This window comes from Scatophagus argus, chromosome 11 (assembly GCF_020382885.2).
Source record: "Scatophagus argus isolate fScaArg1 chromosome 11, fScaArg1.pri, whole genome shotgun sequence".
NCBI classification, from domain to species: Eukaryota; Metazoa; Chordata; class Actinopteri; family Scatophagidae; genus Scatophagus; species Scatophagus argus.
The window spans coordinates 24,119,475-24,138,409 of NC_058503.1; the positions used below are offsets into that span (position 1 = coordinate 24,119,475).

The window sequence follows — 18,935 nt, forward strand, 5'->3', positions numbered from 1 at the left end:
AGGGAGCGGACAGACAGGGAGGATAGAGAGAACAGTGCAGAGAGGAGCAGCAGGATCCAGGCAGGGCCATGGATAGGGTTCTGGATCCAACAGCACAATCAGTGCAGTAGGCAGGGCCATAGAGGGCTCAGGATCCAGCAGTGGTACCAGGCCTCAGGAGGGCGGGGTGCTAAGGAAAGATGGAGCACAAGAGCTCCGGGGGAGAGGACGAGTTAGTGCTGTAATGGTGATGGGACATGATGAGTGAGTCCCCCTGCTCTGAAAGTTCAGTGTCTAAGGATCTCCCCCAGCAATTTAAACCTATGACAGCATAACCTATGACAGTTCTGGAGGTAATACAGAAGTGAGGTAGTACAGAGTGGGAAGTAGTGCAAGTAGGTGAGGTAAACTGTGCAAACGGTCAGCAGGTGGATCATGACATGACATTATTCAGCAATGTCTGAGATTCTATACCAAGTTAACACATTCCAATGCTAATTGTACTATGTGTTAAGTTAAAAAAATTGTCTCTGGGTTCCAGGTGGCGCTATCAAGAAACCTCTGCATGATTTGGTGGTGGCTGATTCCCAGACTGCTGTGCTAGAGTGTGAAGTAGCCAACCCCTCTGCTGAGGGCAAATGGCTGAAAGATGGCCAGCCTGTCGACTTCAATGAGAACACGCTGAGTGAGATTAACGGCGCCATCAGACGTCTTGTGATTGTTATCACCAAAGCCACAGACATTGGAGAGTACACCTATCAAGTTGCCACCTCCAAGACCTCAGCCAGCCTGAAAGTTGAAGGTAGGTCCCCGTTTATCAAAGAAGTAGACACATACAGAAAAAAAAGCTTGTTAAAATTCTTTATGAAGGAGTCATTCAAGGAAGATATGTGAGGTACTCACACTGAATTTCATGTATGTGTAATCATATATATATATGTATATATATATATAGTTATGAGATAGGTCTGAACAAAAGGAGTACAAATTCATTGTCCTCATTTGTTAATTCTTTATTAAAACGCTAAATCTGACTTAACACAAAAAAAAACCCCAGCTTATATTTGGATGGACTGTTTACTTGACAACAAGATAAATCAAAGAAAACAATTGGAGTACCTGGTGAGGTATATTTTTGCTCTTTTGAGAAGCATTAACCCTGATGGATAAGCGGTATAGAAAATGCTTACTTATCTCGGCTAATCACAAGCTAACAGAAATTAAACACAGCTTAGATGCACAAAATCAAAATTCTTTAAGGCAAATTAAGATTATCTGTCACTGAGTGACTGTTCTAAGGCACCCACTAACACACAGATCATTTGTCTGCACAGCTGTTAAGGTCAAGAAGACCATGAAGAACCTGAACGTGGTCCAGACTCAAGATGCTGTGTTCAGCTTGGAGCTGACCCATGAGGATGTGAGAGGAGCACAGTGGATCAAGAATGGCATTGAGATTCAGACCAGTGATAAATATGAGATCATCACTGAAGGCACAGTTCACACCTTGAAGATCAAGAACTGCACCACACAGGATGAGTCTGTTTACTCTTTCAGATTGGGAAAACTGTCAGCAAATGCCAGACTGAATGTTGAAAGTAAGCAGTCACTCATTTAAAAAACAAAACAAAACATAACAACACATAATAAAAATATTTCCGGAAAATTAAAACCCAAAAGTGCTCAGATATTTCAAACTTTAAAATATGTTCCTCACAGCCATCAAGATCCTGAAGAAGCCAAAGGATGTAACTTCACTGCTAGGTGCAGTGGCAGTATTTGAGGTGGGCATCTCCGAGGATGACATCCCTGTGAAATGGATGTTCAACAATGCAGAGCTGAGGCCGAACGAGCACTACAGGATGCTCTCTGAGAAGAAGACCCACAAGCTGATTGTCCAGGATGTGGACAACAGCAAACAGGGGGAGTACACCGCTGTAGTGGGACACCTCCAATGCAGCGCTCACCTAATCGTTGAGTGTAAGTGTTAGCATAGCACGGCCCAAAAGCAGTCAGAATCAGAATCAGAATTCCTTTATTTATCCCTGAAGGGAAATTCTTATTCTTACAGACATTGTACATGCAGTATTCCCGACCAAGAAAGGTGAAAAGTGAAGAGTATAAAAATAGGATAAACAAAAACAAAAATAAAAAATACTATCTCAAAGTACAAGTATTTACAATGTGTTCAAATTTTTGTAAGAAAATTTAAAAATACAGGTATGTACATGTGTAAAAAACCAATATATACATTGTATATATAAAGTGAGTGAGTGTGTCCATCACAGTGCTGAGTTTAACAGTTTGATGGCGACAGGCAGGAATGATTTCCTGTGTCGCTCTGTGGTGCATCGTGGCAGTATGAGTCTGTGGCTGAACGAGCTCCTGTAGCCGATCAGCACATTGTGGAGAGGGTGAGAGGGAAAGTCCAGTATCCTCCTCTCAGACACCACTGTCAGAGAGTCCAGTTCCTCTCCCACAACATGGTGGCCTTCTTAATGATTCTATTGAGTCTGTTAGTGTCCCTCACCCTCAGGCAGCTGCCCCAGCAGGCAGCAGCATATGTGATGGCACTGGACACCAAAGACTCATAGAACATCCTCAGCATCGTCCTGCAGATGTTGAAGGACCTCAGCCGCCTCAGAAAGTAGAGGCGGCTCTGGCCCTTTCTGTAGACCATGTCCACGTTCTTGCACCTGTCCAGTTTGTGGTCTAAGTACACCCCCAGGTATTTGTACTCCTCCACCACCTCCACAGTGGCCCCTTTGATGTTGATAGGGGTCACTGGAGCCTTGGTCCTCCTCAGGTCCACCACCAGTTCCTTGGTCTTTGTCACATGGAGCTGTAGGTGGTTTTTCCCGCTCCATGTGACAAAGTTGTCCACTACCGTCCTGTACTCTCTCTCATCTCCCCCAGTAATACACCCAACCACTGCAGAGTCATCAGAAAATTTCTGAAGATGGCAGGACTCTGTGCAGTGCTTAAAGTCAGTGGTGTAGATCGTGAAGAGGAAGGGAGAGAGGACAGTCCCCTGTGGAGCCCCGGTGTTGCTGATCACTTCATCTGACAGGCAGCACTTCAGGCGTACATACTGCGGTCTGCCCGTCAGATAGTCTGCGATCCAGGACACCAGTGGGGCATCCACCTGCATCGCTGTCAGCTTCTCCTTAAAAATTTAGCAAAATGACCAACAAGGATTAAACTGTGTTTAACTGCCTGCAAGTTTAGATTCAGTTTACTACTATGTACTACTAGGCATGATGTGCACCGCTTCTTTCACTAATGTTTTTTCCACAAGAAAGAAGACTATTGCATTGAACTTGATGTTGCATTAAACACCACAGCTTTTTATTAGCAAACAGTGGCTAAAGCTAAAAACTTTCTTAATGATCCCTCTTTTTATGTAAGTACATGCCAAACTCGGCAGTGTTAGCTAAAGTGTTAGCCTGTTGAACAAGCTAATAATGTTAGTCCTTGAAGAAATTATACTGGACTGAGAACTTACAATGCATAAAATACAAAACATTAAAATTATTTTATAGTATTTTTAACTGCATGGTACTGAAACTTCAGTGACACCAGCTGATACAGCAAGCTAATCTTTGACGTTTCATTAGCTGACTGACATTTAACATTTGCATCAGGTTGGAATCCATATGTTCGTATTTGGATAGATGTTGAAACTGACGTTTTCCCATAACATTTCCCCCTCAGCCCTGCGGGTCACAAAGCCCTTGAAGAGTGTGGCTGTCCCTGAGACTCAGGTGGCCACGTTTGAGTGCGAAGTCTCTCACTTGAACGTGCCATCCACCTGGCTAAAAGATGGTGTGGAGATCGAGATGAGCGAGAAGTTCAGCATTGTGGTTCAGGGAAAACTCCACCAGCTGAAGATCATGAGCACCAGCAGGGACGACTCGGCAGAGTACACCTTCGTCTGTGGGAACGACCATGTCTCTGCAACGCTAACTGTTAACCGTAAGTTCCTCCCCTTAGGTATCATATTAATTCATAATTATTAATGAATTGATTATTAATATTAATTAATTTAATGAATTGCAAATCCTGAAATTATGAATAAATGCTTCATCACATTGAACAGTGGTCAAACAATCCTTACATGAACACACACACTTAATATAAGCAAAGGTGTTTAATGTTAATTTGTCCATAAATTTGTGAAACAAAACCCTTTCAAAAGACTTAAATTTGACTTTAATTTTGCCCTAACTTTGCAAAGGGCACACTATTTTTCAATTAATAATATATAAATTATATATAATTGTATAATGAAGTCTAAAGTTTCTTAGCTTAGAAACTGCTTAATTCACGAACATGAAACATTAACAACTGGTAATTTTCTACATTCCATTAATATTTTCGGATAGTGTAAATTAATTTTTTAAGCTGTAATTCATTTGCATGTTGAAGGCTTCTGAAGGTGGGGGAATGCAGCCAAACATCTCCAGCTACCAGACATCTGGTTTTATAAGAAGGTGTTTTTTTGTGTGTTTTCAGAGGCAAATTAAGCAATAATTGATGGCTCTGTGTTTCCACAGTTGTAGAACCATTGATGTATGCTTTTGTCTGATAAGAGTCTGAATATTTCAGTGAACTTATCACGCATTTTGTTGTTGTTCAGCCATTGTCATCACAACAATGCTGGAGAACCTGAATGCTCAGGAGAAAGACACCGTCACTTTCGAGGTAAACGTCAACTATGAGGAAATCGCATACAAATGGCTAAAGAATGGCGTGGAGATCCGGTCCACGGACAGATGCCAGGCTCGCTGCAAACAGCTCACTCACACTCTGAGCATCAGAAATGTTCACTTTGGAGACAGCGCTGAGTACACCTTCATGGCCGGCTCTGCAATTACTGCATCTAAACTCTATGTTGAGGGTAAGATTCATTGATCTGTTCTTTTCTCCTTTAGCTCTAGTTGGGTCTCCACAAAGTCCTGCAGGAAAAATCATGTTCTGTAGCTGTTGGATGTTCTGCTGTGTTTGGCAGCTAATGAGTCACTGTTTCTTAGGTTTGCTGTGCAACCAATGACACTGTTTCTTAACTTATTTCCCTGCTATTCCTTCCCCTGCAGCCCGTGTGGTTGAATTCACGAAACACCTGAAGGGCCTGAAGATCACAGAGAAGAAGAGAGCTACCTTTGAATGTGAAGTTTCTGAACCAAACATCCAGGTGATGTGGATGAAGGACGGTCAGGAGCTGGAGATATCCGACAGGTACAGTAGTTTATGTTCAAAACTTTTGCTAATTACACCAACATCACACAAAAACAAACAACTGATCAACTTTCCCTGTTACCCTCTCTGTCTCTCGTAGATATAAAATGACCTCAGATAAATTTGTGCACCGTCTGGTTTTGCCATCGGTCCGTCTGTCTGATGCCGGGGAATACACTGCTGTAGCTGGGTCAAGCATGTCCAAGGGCTACCTGGGAGTTGAAGGACGGGACATCAAAATCTCAGAACCTGCTAGCAGGAGTATTACTGTGAGTTCATGGAGTTATCTACAAACAATTAGACTGAATTAATTTTAAGATATATTTGAAGATTCCTGTAACATTAAAATTAAAATGAGAAACTTTTTGTCTTTTTTTTTCTCATTTCTCATCATAAGTCAGTTCTACAGTTCTTCAACCTCAGAACTGCAGATGACGACCATGTTTAAGTAGAAGTTCTGGTATTTTCTTATATATAATATTTGTTAGTTTTTTGTCATAACAGAAGATTTTCTTTATATTTTTCACTATCATTGAGAAAACAAAAACAAAACAAACAAAAACAGTGCCACTGATCTGTTGAACACTCAGTATCCTGACAGCTTCTTGCAGGTATTCTTCTGCAAAATGGGAAGTAATTAGTGACAATTTCTGGGAAATACTAGAGTCTCAGGTCCCTGTAATCAACCCTATCCTACCATTTGTCTGATTTTGCAGGTTGTTGAGCAACATAGAGCAACTTTCGAGTTCGAGGTGAACGAGGATGACGTGGAAGGTCGCTGGATGAGGAACGGAGTGGAGATCCAGTTCTCCGTTGAGAAAAGATTCAACTACGTCATCATCAGGAAGCTCCACCGCCTCACGATCTCTGAGACGTACCGCAGTGACGCAGGAGAGTATACCTTCTTAGCTGGCAAAAACAGGAGCACCATGAACCTTCATGTCAGACGTAAGGATCACTTTCACTTCTCTACATCGAACAGACACTACTGTTGAATGAATTTAGTCATTAAGAAAATAAGTACAATTTTTATGATTACATGAAAAGTACTTCTAATGAAATACGTAGTCAAATGTTTTTCATACCTTTAGCATGAACATAAGTTTAATTTAAGTTTAAATGATAAAAATTTGATAATTTTATAAAGTCGTAATTACTTCAGTGCTAAAAAGAAAACAAATTACTTTATATAAAACCAGATAACAAAATAGGCTTGTACATGTAGATCAAATAAATAAATGCATTTTACATAATTACATTTTATTTTTTTAAATTGGAGAGGACGTAATCCTTTGCATGTTCATTAGAAATAAAGTCTTACCATATCGCCACTCATTATAATTAACATGTAGATTGAAGATAAGTGAAACAACACGAAAGGAGTTTTATTTGATTTTGATGGTCGATTTGATAAACTTATGCTAAAAGTTATTCAATCTTTGCTATCATTTGCTGTTGACAATGTAACACCAGGACTGAACATCAGTGAACTACGGCAGCAAATGTATCACCTTTTATTAACTGTGAAACAATTCTGTCAATCCCTAATTTCAGAATTATTTTTAGTCTTCTTAATAGCACTGTGTAATTTGCTACCAATTTTATGGAAACTGCTACTGAATCACACAGTGATGATGTGGAGGAGTGAGCTGACATGAAGGCGCTGCAGAACTTTGATTTCCTTCTGTTTGTTTGCTTTTGGTTCAAAACTTCCTTCTTCTCTTCCTCTTTGTCTTCAGTGCCAGAGCCTCCTCAGATTGTCCGACACATGCAGGCTCAGACCACGATGTCAGGTCGATCAGTTCGCCTCTCGGTGCAGGTGAGCGGCATTCCTCAGCCTCAGGTGCTCTGGTACAAAGACTCGCAAGCTCTGTCCATCAGCAACAAGTGTAAGTTCCTCCACGATGAAGGTGAGCACACGCTGCTCCTGCTCGATGTCTTTCCCGACGACGCCGGCGTCTACAGCTGCGAAGCCAAGAATGACTATGGAGAGGCAACAAGCTCCGCCCCTCTCACTGTTGAAGGTATGTTTAGACGTTAAAATAAAAAAACTTATTTTCAGAGTTGCCTCAAAATTTAATTCCATATACCTTCATTGCAGCAGCTCTGTCAGGGCAGACAACAGATTTAAAATTCAGTGGTGGAAGCATGAATAATTTATCAAAATTTTTGGGTTCTATTAGCCTTTTCCATGGTGCATTGTCACAAATACTCAAAGAAATGTGGAGCCTTCAACTTACAGTTTTTGAGTATCCAAAGAACAGTAACCACAGAAAAATTAAAGCAGAAGAACAGCTTAAATGGTTGCTCTGCTAATTTTTGAATCAACCAGCTGGTTTTCAAGAAGATGATTCCTCCACCACCCCACAAAAAATACTGAGGTGATGTTCTGTTTCTCTGCTATGATAGTTAGCTTTCATTGAAGTTTAGCTCGGTTTACTGGAAGTCAACTAAGTTACTACCTCATGATAAAAAACTGAGTTACCAAGAGGCTGGTTTGTTTTCTGTTACAAATTATACAGCTGGGGGACACATTTAAATTAAATTGCAAGAATTTCCCTTCGGGGATAAATAAAGGAATTCTGATTCTGATTCTGAATTGAACATTTACTGAGCAAGTTTAGGTTGCCAAGGCTATCTGCCCAGCTGGCTTTGGTAGTGAACCCACAGATCTCCAATCCAGAATACAGCACAATGATGTGGTTTGTTTTTACGCATCACTATTGTATTTACAATAAGTTTTCATGTTTTCATCAAAGTATTACATTTCAGCTGCAAAATAAATTTCATATGGTGAAACAGATATCAAGAAGTCAGATTCTGGTCTGGATAAACCTGCAGCTACTGTGGTTTGGCTTGTATTGGTTCAACTGATTATTTTCATGTAAAAAGATACAAATCATACAGTAGCAGTCCAAAGTTTAGTCCAATATCAAAAAAGATGCTGTTTACAATGATGTGAAGGGATAGTGGAGCCATTCATTTCCAGTATGTGAATCTGATGATTAACTTGATTGAATTCTGACTCGGATTATGTTTTTGTCACCTTAACTGTCAACAGTCCCTGAAGTGGTCGAAACCCTGGCCCGGGTCTCTGCTCCAGTCCTCATTGCTCCTTTGCTGGATGTCCTGGTCACAGAGGGACACCCAACCCAGTTCCAGTGCAGCGTCTCTGGGGAAGGTAGACCCACTATCACCTTCTTCTGGTTGTTGGTTTAAATGTTAAATAGTGTCACATTTTACTGTAAACTCTTCTTTAGATACAGTACTTGTCTACCACCAGAAGGTATTCACTTGGAGCTGAGATACAAGTTACACCTGTTGCTTGCTGTTTATTGATACTTCTGCAGTGCTACTGGGAAGTAACAGGGAAGTAAAAGGGTTCTAATAATAAGGAATTACGTCTTATTCGATCAATCACCCATACAGATTCCAGCATTTTGGGCAGTCTTAGAGGCAGCTCTGATATTGGTATCAATATCAGAACAACAACAGTTATTCACAGTTATTACAGAATAAAACACGTGGTTTTGATGGTTCTGACTGGAAATGAACACTGTTTCTCCAGATCTGCAGATTTCTTGGTTCTGTAATGACAGAGAGATCAGGCAGTCAGACATCTTCAGGATGTCTCATTGTGGTGAAACCTGCCAGCTGGAGATTTCCAGAGTTCTCCCCGAGCACGAAGGAGAGTACTCATGTGTCGCCACAAATTCGGCAGGAATGGTCTCATGTGCAGCCACTTTGAATGTTGATGGTGAGTAATTCAAATATACAAGCGTCAGTGGCATTGAGATCAATCTGTTTCTGTCACGTCAGGGCCCACTGCATGTGCTTCAACAGACAAACCAAGATCCTCTCTGCCTGCATGTTGCTAACTGGGGATGCTTTGATACATCTATAGAATCCCCTTAAAATATGTTATTTAGAAACAAGATCTGAAAATTCTCTGTTAGTTGGTTAACTAATGGATGCCCTAGAATACTGAGCTAGTCTGCACAATATAATACTGCTCATTGATTTTGGATTATTTAGCAGTCAGGTCATCCTTGTTCCTCAGTGCATCAGAGTCTTCTTGCCCACTCTAGAAGACGATGTTTGATCACAAATTCAGGGGCGTGATTCACATTCACTCATTTGTCAGATATAAAATGAAACCTCTATTGGCCCAAAAAAAGAGACCTTTTATTTATCCAGCAGAAGGCTGCATGCAGGTGTTGAGGTTTTAGGCATGTGTGTTCAGTGTCTGTCTCTGCTGGTTGCACAAAGATGCTTGTGTTTAGTGAAACCCTCTCATTCACTAACTTCTCTGAAGTCAGGTGAGAAAATGTCTGATATCAGTTCCCACTGTGCCTCCAGTAGACTAGGAGTCTTTAGCTTAGCTTAGCCTAAACATACCACAAATTTACCAAATTTCAGCCAAAATAATTACCAAACAGGGTGGCACGGTTGTGCAGTGGTTAGCACTGTCACCTCATAGCAAGAGGGTCCCAGGTTTTATTTTAATCACTCCCTCAGTTGACAGAAAGCAGTGGATAACTAGGTGACATCTGTTAGATAGAGAGCTAACACAAACACAGGGAAAAACTGCTGGGCTAATCTGCCTTCCAAAAAGTCAGAAAACAGTATCTGGTAATAAAGTTCACTCAACAATAACTCAATATTGTTAACAAGCTGCCATTCATGACTATTGTTTTATTTCTAAGCCTTCTTTAAAACCTAGATTCATAGCCAGAGAAATGGCTGAAATTAGTTTGTTTACACAATTCAGAAGTTACTGTTCTCTCTCTATAGACATGTCAACAAGATCCTTGTGCAACCAGCTATTTACCAGCATGACCTTCAGAAAGTCTTTCATATTTTCATTCTGATGATGTTATAGCTAAGCCAAGTGCAGTTAATTGTTTCTGTAAGCATACAGGACAAATGTATTTTAAAACAACAACCTTGGATTCTTTCTGTTTTCTGACATCCTCACTGTAAGCTCAGGTGATAATCTTAAAAGGTTCTCTTGATGCATGACTGTCTTCTTTTCCTATTTGAATAGCTCTTAACAGTAAACAGTAAGGACAACTTTATTAGAGACGTGAATCTTTATTTCAGGGGAATGCAGCATGGTCAAAACAGAGATGAACTTTGGAAAGCTAGCCTTCTGGGTTCCTCACACCCAAGCATGGACTTAATCCATAACTGTTTTTTATTCTAAATTTTGGCTCCAGTCAAGCTTGCATGATTGACAACGGAAATCAGCCACTTTCCACTCTCTCACTGATCATGACTGATCCTCAACGCACCACTCCAACTGCACTCAAGCTGCAAACAAACTGTGACACAAGTATCCTGAAGAAGTCATCAGAATTATGTGCTGACCTAATTCTTCTACTCTTTCTTATTGCCCAGATGAAAAAGCCTTAGCTAGTGTGTCGAGCACTGTGGCTGAGACTGAGCTAAGTCAGAGACTGGAGGCTCAGACTGAGAGTTTCAGCTCTCTGTCGATGGGACAAACAGCCCACAGTGTTGAGTTTACTGAGATGGTCTCTGAGAGTTCCTCTATGTCTTGGAGGAGTGTTGAGATTCAGATGGAGAGTGTGAGCTCGGTGGAGACGAGCAGCTTTGAGATCAAACACTCAGCCAGCCCCAAACTGCTGATGGAAATGAGTGATGTCCAAGTGAAAAGTGGTGAGATGGCAGAGTTCAGCTGCTCATTCGACGGGCAGCCCTTCATTGGGGTGGTATGGGATCATAATGGTGAGAGTCTGACGAACACGGAGCGGGTCAGGAGCTCTCAGATGGGGGGGCTGTTGTCTCTGGTTATCCAGGGTGTTGGCCTGGCGGACCAGGGTGTGTATCGCTGCACCGCCACCAACCAACATGGCCAGAACAGCTCCTCCGCCCAACTCACTGTTGAAGGTGGTTAATCTTTATTTTTTTTTTAGTCTGTTTCTTCTTATGGTCCATCCTACCTCTCCACCTGCTCCTCCTGCTTTGTCCTCTCCTTTCAATATGTAATATTTCATTTTAGCCCATAACTTGTGAGATTGTAATAGAATAACAAGATTTGTAGTCAAATTTATTTTCTTCCTGCTGTTGCCAGCTTTGCTATGCTAACCACATCCATCCTACTAACCCCTTTAGTGTTTAGAGTCATAATCTTATAAACTCTGACCCCTAATTCCTCTCCCTAACTTTATTCTCACCCAGCTAAAGAAGCAAATCTCAAAGCAGAAACCCCCATCCCTACAGATTCTGTGCGTAAAGTGCCTCAGACAGACAGGGAGACCCCTAGAGATAACCCTGACCAAGACAAACAGGAAGTGGTGGACAAGCTGGGACCGTTCCCTCCATCTTCCCAGAGACCTCACAACCTCATCAGCCACCTCTATTTTCCTGATGTTGTGCCTCATGACAAGCGAGTTCAACACCTCTCCAGCTACCCTGAGTTCCTGATCAAACTCCCTCCTGAGCTGCTGATCAGAAACAGAGACAGTAGCTCCTTGAATTGCATTATGAAGGGAGTTCCTACTCCCTTTGTCATTTGGCTTTACAACCGCTTGAATGTTGAGGATTCTGTGTCTTACTTTTGGAAACGTGATGCCCCCCTGTGTGTAAATGTTAACAATGTGGGACCCAGACAAGGGGGTTCTTACACTTGCAAAAATGTCAGCTCACCTGGGGATGCTGACTCCATCACAGTGATGAAAGGTTGGCATCTGCATGCTTTTGGTCCTTCTGCTCACTCAGGCTTTGGTCAGCCCACCACTCATCCACACACACACTTTCCACCTATGCAGCCAGCAGAGGCACACGTCTTCACACGGCGACATTACTTCTTCAACAAGGTTTTAACCACTGTGTTTAGAGATGTCGCTGACCTTTGTGTCCTGCTGTACTCACAAAAACACAGAAAGAGACAAAGAGACAGGGACACTCATATCACTGAGCATTTCAAAAAGCCAGACTAAAGGCCAAAAGGATGCATGCAAGATTGTCAGTTAAGAGAATTAAAAACAAAACAACAACAGACAATATGGATGCACAGCCTGTCACTGATTCTAACAGTCTTGCACCATATGAGACTTTATGTGCAGATTTGGGAATGTTTTTAATTTGTAAATGTTTGTGTCTTTACAGTAACTGCAGTGGAGACAGAACCTATGATTCAGGTCCAGGAGGAAGTGAAAGGTAAAGACCGTTTCATGTCAGCAAGGATATATTTTTCCATGATGTAGTTTTAACATTCTTTGTGAGACTGTCTTCAGGTTGTCCTTGTTAGAAATTAATGTTAATTTTTATATATAAATTAAAAGTGGTTTCAAAATGTCGGCTGGTATTTTGGACAAAGTTACTTCCAACCTCATATTATTTCTGCTACTGCAAACCATTTTCAAAGACATATAAAGTTTTTCCAATTCCACATGTGAGACTTTGAGAGTTTTTCACTGTATATCGGTCTTCATTAGTGGATGGCGTTGGCTCAGTGGTCAACAGATGACCAAGTTATGGAACTTAGGTTGTGTTCATGGTCACAACATGTAGTACTATATGAACCCTGTTTTGATTTAAAAATGGTCTGTGGTGTCAGATCTGAATTTGGGCAGTAATGTAAGGAATAAATGAACTGTATATGCATAACTCACTCTGTTTGTATTGTGCTCTAGTGTGTGTCTCACTTTAAACTGTCATTATTCAATTTAGCACTCTCTAGCTCAACCATCATGGTGGAAGCGGAAACCCAGGAGTCCTACCACACCAGCCTAAAGTTACCAGATAAAACCAGAATACTTGAACTTAAGCCAGAGTCTAAAAACTACTCCAGTACTTTGGAGAAGAAAAAAGAAAAACCAGTTTTCCTCAGAGAACTTCTTCCAACAACTGTGACTGTTGGAGAAGCTGCAACATTTACAGTCAAAGTGTTCAGTTTCCCTAAGCCCACTGTTCAATGGTTCCACAATGGGCAAACTATAACAGATTCATCCCTTTATACATTTAGTCATGAGAAAGATGAGTATAGCTTAGTCATTACCAAAGCTGAAAGAAGGCTTGAAGGAGAGTACTCTTGTACTGTCTGCAACAGATTTGGTCAGTCAAGTTGCAGTTCTTATTTGCATGTTCATGTGAAGGACTTAGAAATGGAGAAAAATGCCGAAAGAACATTTGTGACAACTGGTAAACCGCCAGAATTCACTAAAACTATTGAGTCTGTTCAGGTGTCTGAGGGAGGTCAGGCTTTCTTCAGGTACATTCTGACTGGAGAACCTCTACCTGATATTCAGTGGCTCAAAGGCAGCTTTCAGATTCAGCCTAGTGCTTTCTGTGTGATTGTGAACAACCCAGATGGATCTGGCTTTGTTAATATCAGGCATGTCAAACAAGAGCACAGTGGTGTCTATACCTGTAAGGCATCCAATGATTATGGGAAAGCCTCTTGTACTGCTGAGCTACTGGTTTTCGAGGACAAAGTTCAGGAAGAGCATATATTAGTTAAGAAAACAAAAGATTTGAAAATATGTGTGACTGAACAAACTACAGAAACCAAATTGTACAAGGACAGAACTGTGTCTGATCATATGATTTATACCATTAGCACTGAAGATCGGCAGATTGTTCCAAGCGAGGAGGTGGGAACCCTCAGTGAGCTTGATATCTCTGTTGCCACTCTTAATCGAGAGCAGCTTACTCAGCAGGCAGCAGTGCTGGAGTCTCCTGAAATACAAGAGAGGGTTTCCATGGCTCCCACTCATCCATTCCAGGACTCAGCTGTTTCTGTGAAACAGCTTCACATGGAGAGTTTCTTATCTGCTGTCCAGGAGAAACAAAAGATCACTGAACAACATTCCAAAAGGATTCTCAGTCCTGAGATTGTAGAAGTGGAGTTAGGCAAAGAACAGCCATCGAAACTAATGTCAGTCATATCTGAAGAGGTGTTCCCACTTACCACAGTAAGAGCTGAGATCTTGTTGGACCAGGACCCAGAGCAGGTGAAATCCTTAAACGAACCCAGGCAGCTTGTTAGCAGTCATCAAGTAGAGTTCACTCCACCTATCCAGGATGAAATTTCAGGCATCAGCCAAAGGCCAGAAGAAGAGAAAAGTTTCAGAGTCACAGAGGGGCTTAAGATTTTATACTCTGCTCAGTCTGCAGTGCAGGAGCTGGTCACAGAAAGGCACTCTGAACCTCTGCCAGATTTAGATGCACACATAAAATCCTTAATTGAAAAAGAGCAATCTAAGCCAGTGGTAGCACCAGTAAGCGAAACTAGAGTGACTCTATCAAAGGAGCAGACTTTTGAAATACACAAACCAGAACAGGAGAGCATCACCCCACACAAAGACGTGGTCTATAAGTCTGCTGTTACTGCTGAGGAGAAGTTTGAACTCCAAGGTGAACAGACAGAACAGGTGTCATGTATATCATCTTCTGTGTGTCTGCAGCCTCAGAAAGAGGGAGGGAGGCTCCTGAATCTTCAGGTTATCAATGATCAAGGTGTCTTACAGTCTGAGGGTAGGTTCAGCATGGAAAAACCCTCTCCAGAGCAGGCAGAAATGATGAAGAGTTCAACTTTGTTACATTCAGTGACTCAAGAAGAGCAAAGAACTACAGTTTGTGAGGTAACTTCAGACTTTTCAGCAAAGACTGATACCACATCTGTTCAGCCAAAGAAAGAATTACAGCAAACTAAATACCTTCAGTCAATTCAGTTTTTAGCAATTTTGCCAAAGGAAGGCATACTTGCCATCACTAAACCTGATCATCAGGTGGCAGAGCAGAGACAAGAAAAGGCTAGAAAGAATGCGGCTATCTCAGAAGAAAGAAGGGAGATCACAGCAGGATATCACAAAGATCTCAATGTGTCAGTCACCGGAGTTCGGTCACAAATTCGAACTGAGTCCAGACCTTTGAGCATCCTCACAGTCTCCTCCCAGTCGATGCAGCTGTCAAAGGAGATGCCTTTCATTACTGATGTTAAGCAGCAGCGAGCCCTTGTCCAGAAAGAGGATTACTGGAATATCGTGCATTCTTTGAACATCACAGACACTCAGAGTCTGGAGGAGGGTCACATCATCAGCCTTAAAGCTGATGAGAAATTCAAACCTGAGATGAAAACTGAGCCTAAGATTGCCAAAAAAACTGCTTCTATAGAGGAGAGGGCAGTTGCCACTGAAATCAGTACTGTCTTAGAAGCTGCTGAGCAAGACTTTGCTGTTCAGATACAGGAGGGCCAGTCAGTTCGTCGGTCTGTGTTGCTAGAGGAAAAGCTGGTCCTTATGGCAGAGCAGTCATGTGAGACACATAAATCTGACAGTTCCAGTGTTGGTGTCACTACACAGCCTAAAGGAGTTCTGCTTGTTCATGAATCTCAGGACACTCAGACTCTATCTAAAGAGCTCAGTTTTGTCATTCAGATTCCCAAACCATCAAGTTTGAATGTACGACATCAGCTCAGAGATGCTCTCCAGTCGGCTGTGGCCAGTGACAAACCAGTGCTACTTGCTGACGTTGTGGGACGATTGGAGGCAGTAGAGGTGCAGGAGGTGAAGGTTCAAAGAGAGCCCAGTCAGGCTACATATACATACCTGATCTCAACACCAGGTGCCCCCATGGAAATCACACTGTCTTTTGAAGGGGAGTACCCTCAGACAGCTGACCTCAGGTCTGAACTCCAGGTAGCTCTCCATGCTATGATTTTACACCAGCAGCAAAATCTTACATCGGAGCAACTCGGTCCCTTGCAGATTGACAAGCCCCAAAGAGCGCTGGTCAGCTCAGCACCTTCAAAGACATTGTCACCTGTGGTGGACACCTTGATTTTGGCAGAAAATGTAGTCAGGTTTGATCCTGCTGTATCCCCGTCTGCAGCCATCAAAACTGAGACCAGTGCTTCCTTTCAAAGCACAACCCTTCAGATTCTGTCAGAGATTCATGAGTCTGTGCAGGTGAGCAGGAAGACAGTCAGGTCAGAGAGTGAGGACACCGCTGCTGAGGTCACCGTGACTATGGGTCAGGTTGAGCAGGGTGTGGACATTTATGACCACAGAAAAACCAGGGAGGAGTATCTTTCAGAAGCAATCATGATCAGCGAATCCTCTGACAGTCAGGTTGATTATCCTGTTATCATTGATTCTCTGGAAGACATTTGTGCTGAGGAAAATGGTAAAGTTATATTTAATGCCACTATAAAGTATGTCACCAGAGTTAACTGGTTTTTTAATGGGCAATTGGTGAAATTTGGCAAAGAGTTCAAGTTTTCTAAAGACCACAACACATACAAACTAATTATCGACAAAGTTCTCAAGGAGAAGCATCAAGGAGAGTATGTCTGTGAGGCTGAGAATGAAGCTGGCAAGACTGCAACATCTTCAAGACTCACTGTGGTCTCACGAGGTTTGATGATGGGCAATTCTTTGACACTCATCAACTAATTTCACGCATTGATGAATTTTCAAATCTGATGTCTGCAAACCTCAACCATAATGGAGACTTAATATGAACTTGGATATTTCAGTTGAATTCCCATGAAATCGTTTCTGACTAGAATGACAAGGTCTATTAAGGATTCTTTGGGTACTGTCCAAGCAAAACTAAATGTGGGGGTTTGAGGTTTTCACCAGACAGCAGTGGCACCCTCACTTTTACTTCAAGCTTTAATTCCTTGTCCCCTATTCCTCCTCATGCTTATCATCCCCATGTCCATTCCTCTGTCCCTCCAAGGGGTCGCTTTTGAGTCTGTTGTCTAAATATCCATTAGTCTCATTCCTGGTCCATTCCTCTTTGCATGCTTCCCCTCTCCTTTTCTTATCACAGAATTCCTTTTATGACATTTTCAACCCAAATCTAATACCATTTTTCTTCTTCCACGGTCACAACAGCATAACTTTGTGTTTTTCACTTTTTTCATCCCAGGATCACCACCCCCAGTAGAAACATTCCTTTTTCTTCCATTTGAATTACTTCTGCTTATTTACTTTTACTTTATTCTTTCTTTCTCCCCCAAAACACAGTGAAACCTGTGTTCAGGCACAGAATTGTCCCTGTGAAGATCAACATTGGCAACACTGCCAAGTTTGAATGTGAGATTGAGGACACTCCACATGTGAGCTTCAAGTGGTTCAAAGATGGACAGCCCATTAAAGAGGGTGAAAAGTTCAGGATTATCAGTCGCTTCACCACTTCCTGTCTGGAACTCCTGAGCCCAACCAAGGATGATAGTGGTGAATACACTTGCAAGGCAGTCAATCAGTATGGCAGCGATGAATGCTCCGCCTCGCTCAGCATCACTGGTAAGAGCAACATGTTTATTTTCTCTTCGCTGGTTGAGTTTTGAGCTGTTATTGGTATTGAAAGAAATTTGAGCTGGAAAACAGTTGTGTTTCATCTTTTGTTTATTTTTGGCTGGTTTTCTTTTGGTAAACCCTGGTGCTTATAACTTCAACTTTGTGCTAATTATGAATTGTTTGCTATGCTTTTTTTGCTCTGCTGGTTTGTGTTTGTCTAACTGAAGTAAGGAAAATTAACATCATATAACATACTATCACTAATGTGTTTCTTTTTCCTGATTCTTATAGAGCAATTCCCTCCTGCCTTTATAACTAAACCTGATCCTCAGACTATGTATGTTGGACAGAAGGCAGTGATACAGTGTGTAATAACAGGATCTGCTCCATTGAATGTTGTCTGGCTCAAAGACAACCATGTCTTACCCAAAGTGTCTCCAAACTACCAAACCTCTTGTGAAAAGAATAAGCACACTCTTGTGATAACCAAACTTGAGTCAGCTGACAGGGGACTTTATGTGTGCAAGGTGTCTAATAATGTTGGGATAGCTGAGTGCAGCATGGAGCTGTGTGTTATTGATAAGCCCAACTTTGTAAAGCCCCTGGGTTCAATCGCTGCTGTGGTTGGAGCTCCTCTACACCTGGAGTGTCAGGTGGATGAGGACACTGGAGTCACTGTCACCTGGACCAGAGATGGTAGAAAAGTCCACCAGTCTCCAGACTGTAAACTGTCTTTTGAGAATAAGACAGTTACTCTCGATATCCTAAAGACAACACTGAAAGATTGTGGAAATTATGTGTGTATGGTGACGAACGATGCTGGGAATGCATCTTGTTCCGCTTCAGTGAAGGTACAAGGTAAGAGCTATCTAGTTAAATTTCATGGCTATTGCAGCATTTGAAACTATTACAAATCTGCAATACTGAAAATTAACATAATTTTATTCTGTGGTGTCCAACTTAGTGCAACTCCAGCTGCTCTTTCTCCCAACTCTTTCAATGCTGACCTGTAAGTGTTAAATGACTTCTTTGACTTCATAATGGCTCTTTTTAACCACACACTTCTCCAGAGCCACCAATCTTTGTAAAGAGGCTGGAAGCCACCACAGTGTGGAAGCGAGGCAGCACTGCAAGGCTGCAGTGCACCGTCAAAGGATCCCCTGAACTCCATACCAGCTGGTTCTTTAATAACAGTGAACTATCTGGTGATGACAGATATGGTATCAGTCTAAAGAATGGTGTTGCCATTCTTGAGATACAGAATGTCATGTTGAGTGACAGTGGAAACTACACCTGTGAGGTTCTCAATGAGTCTGGGTGCGAAAGCTGCAGCACTAAAGTAACAGTGAAAGGTGTGTAGACTTAGCCACTTTGTTACAGAACCCTATTTTTGTGTCAGAATAATAAGATGTCTAACTGAAGTTGTTTCCCTTTAGAACCACCATC

The 18,935-nt window shown here is 41.9% G+C and overlaps 1 protein-coding gene across 2 annotated transcripts in view; it reads left to right on the plus strand.

Moving 5' to 3' along the window:
• LOC124066828 (titin-like) overlaps window positions 1-18,935 on the plus strand; it is a 70,916-nt gene that overhangs the window by 25,454 nt on the left and 26,527 nt on the right. The window contains exons 28-43 of one of the 2 annotated variants that reach the window (XM_046403604.1): window positions 521-781; window positions 1,314-1,577; window positions 1,699-1,959; window positions 3,694-3,954; window positions 4,619-4,879; window positions 5,076-5,217; window positions 5,318-5,486; window positions 5,934-6,165; window positions 6,957-7,241; window positions 8,279-8,398; window positions 8,786-8,974; window positions 12,349-12,399; window positions 12,913-16,599; window positions 17,217-17,495; window positions 17,781-18,347; window positions 18,560-18,913. In XM_046403604.1, the coding sequence (XP_046259560.1) occupies window positions 521-781; window positions 1,314-1,577; window positions 1,699-1,959; window positions 3,694-3,954; window positions 4,619-4,879; window positions 5,076-5,217; window positions 5,318-5,486; window positions 5,934-6,165; window positions 6,957-7,241; window positions 8,279-8,398; window positions 8,786-8,974; window positions 12,349-12,399; window positions 12,913-16,599; window positions 17,217-17,495; window positions 17,781-18,347; window positions 18,560-18,849 (7,319 nt within the window). In that variant the 3' untranslated portion in view covers window positions 18,850-18,913. Of the gene's footprint in view, window positions 1-520; window positions 782-1,313; window positions 1,578-1,698; window positions 1,960-3,693; window positions 3,955-4,618; window positions 4,880-5,075; window positions 5,218-5,317; window positions 5,487-5,933; window positions 6,166-6,956; window positions 7,242-8,278; window positions 8,399-8,785; window positions 8,975-12,348; window positions 12,400-12,912; window positions 16,600-17,216; window positions 17,496-17,780; window positions 18,348-18,559; window positions 18,914-18,935 lie in introns of those variants that run through there. The other variant, XM_046403603.1, reaches the window with a different exon arrangement.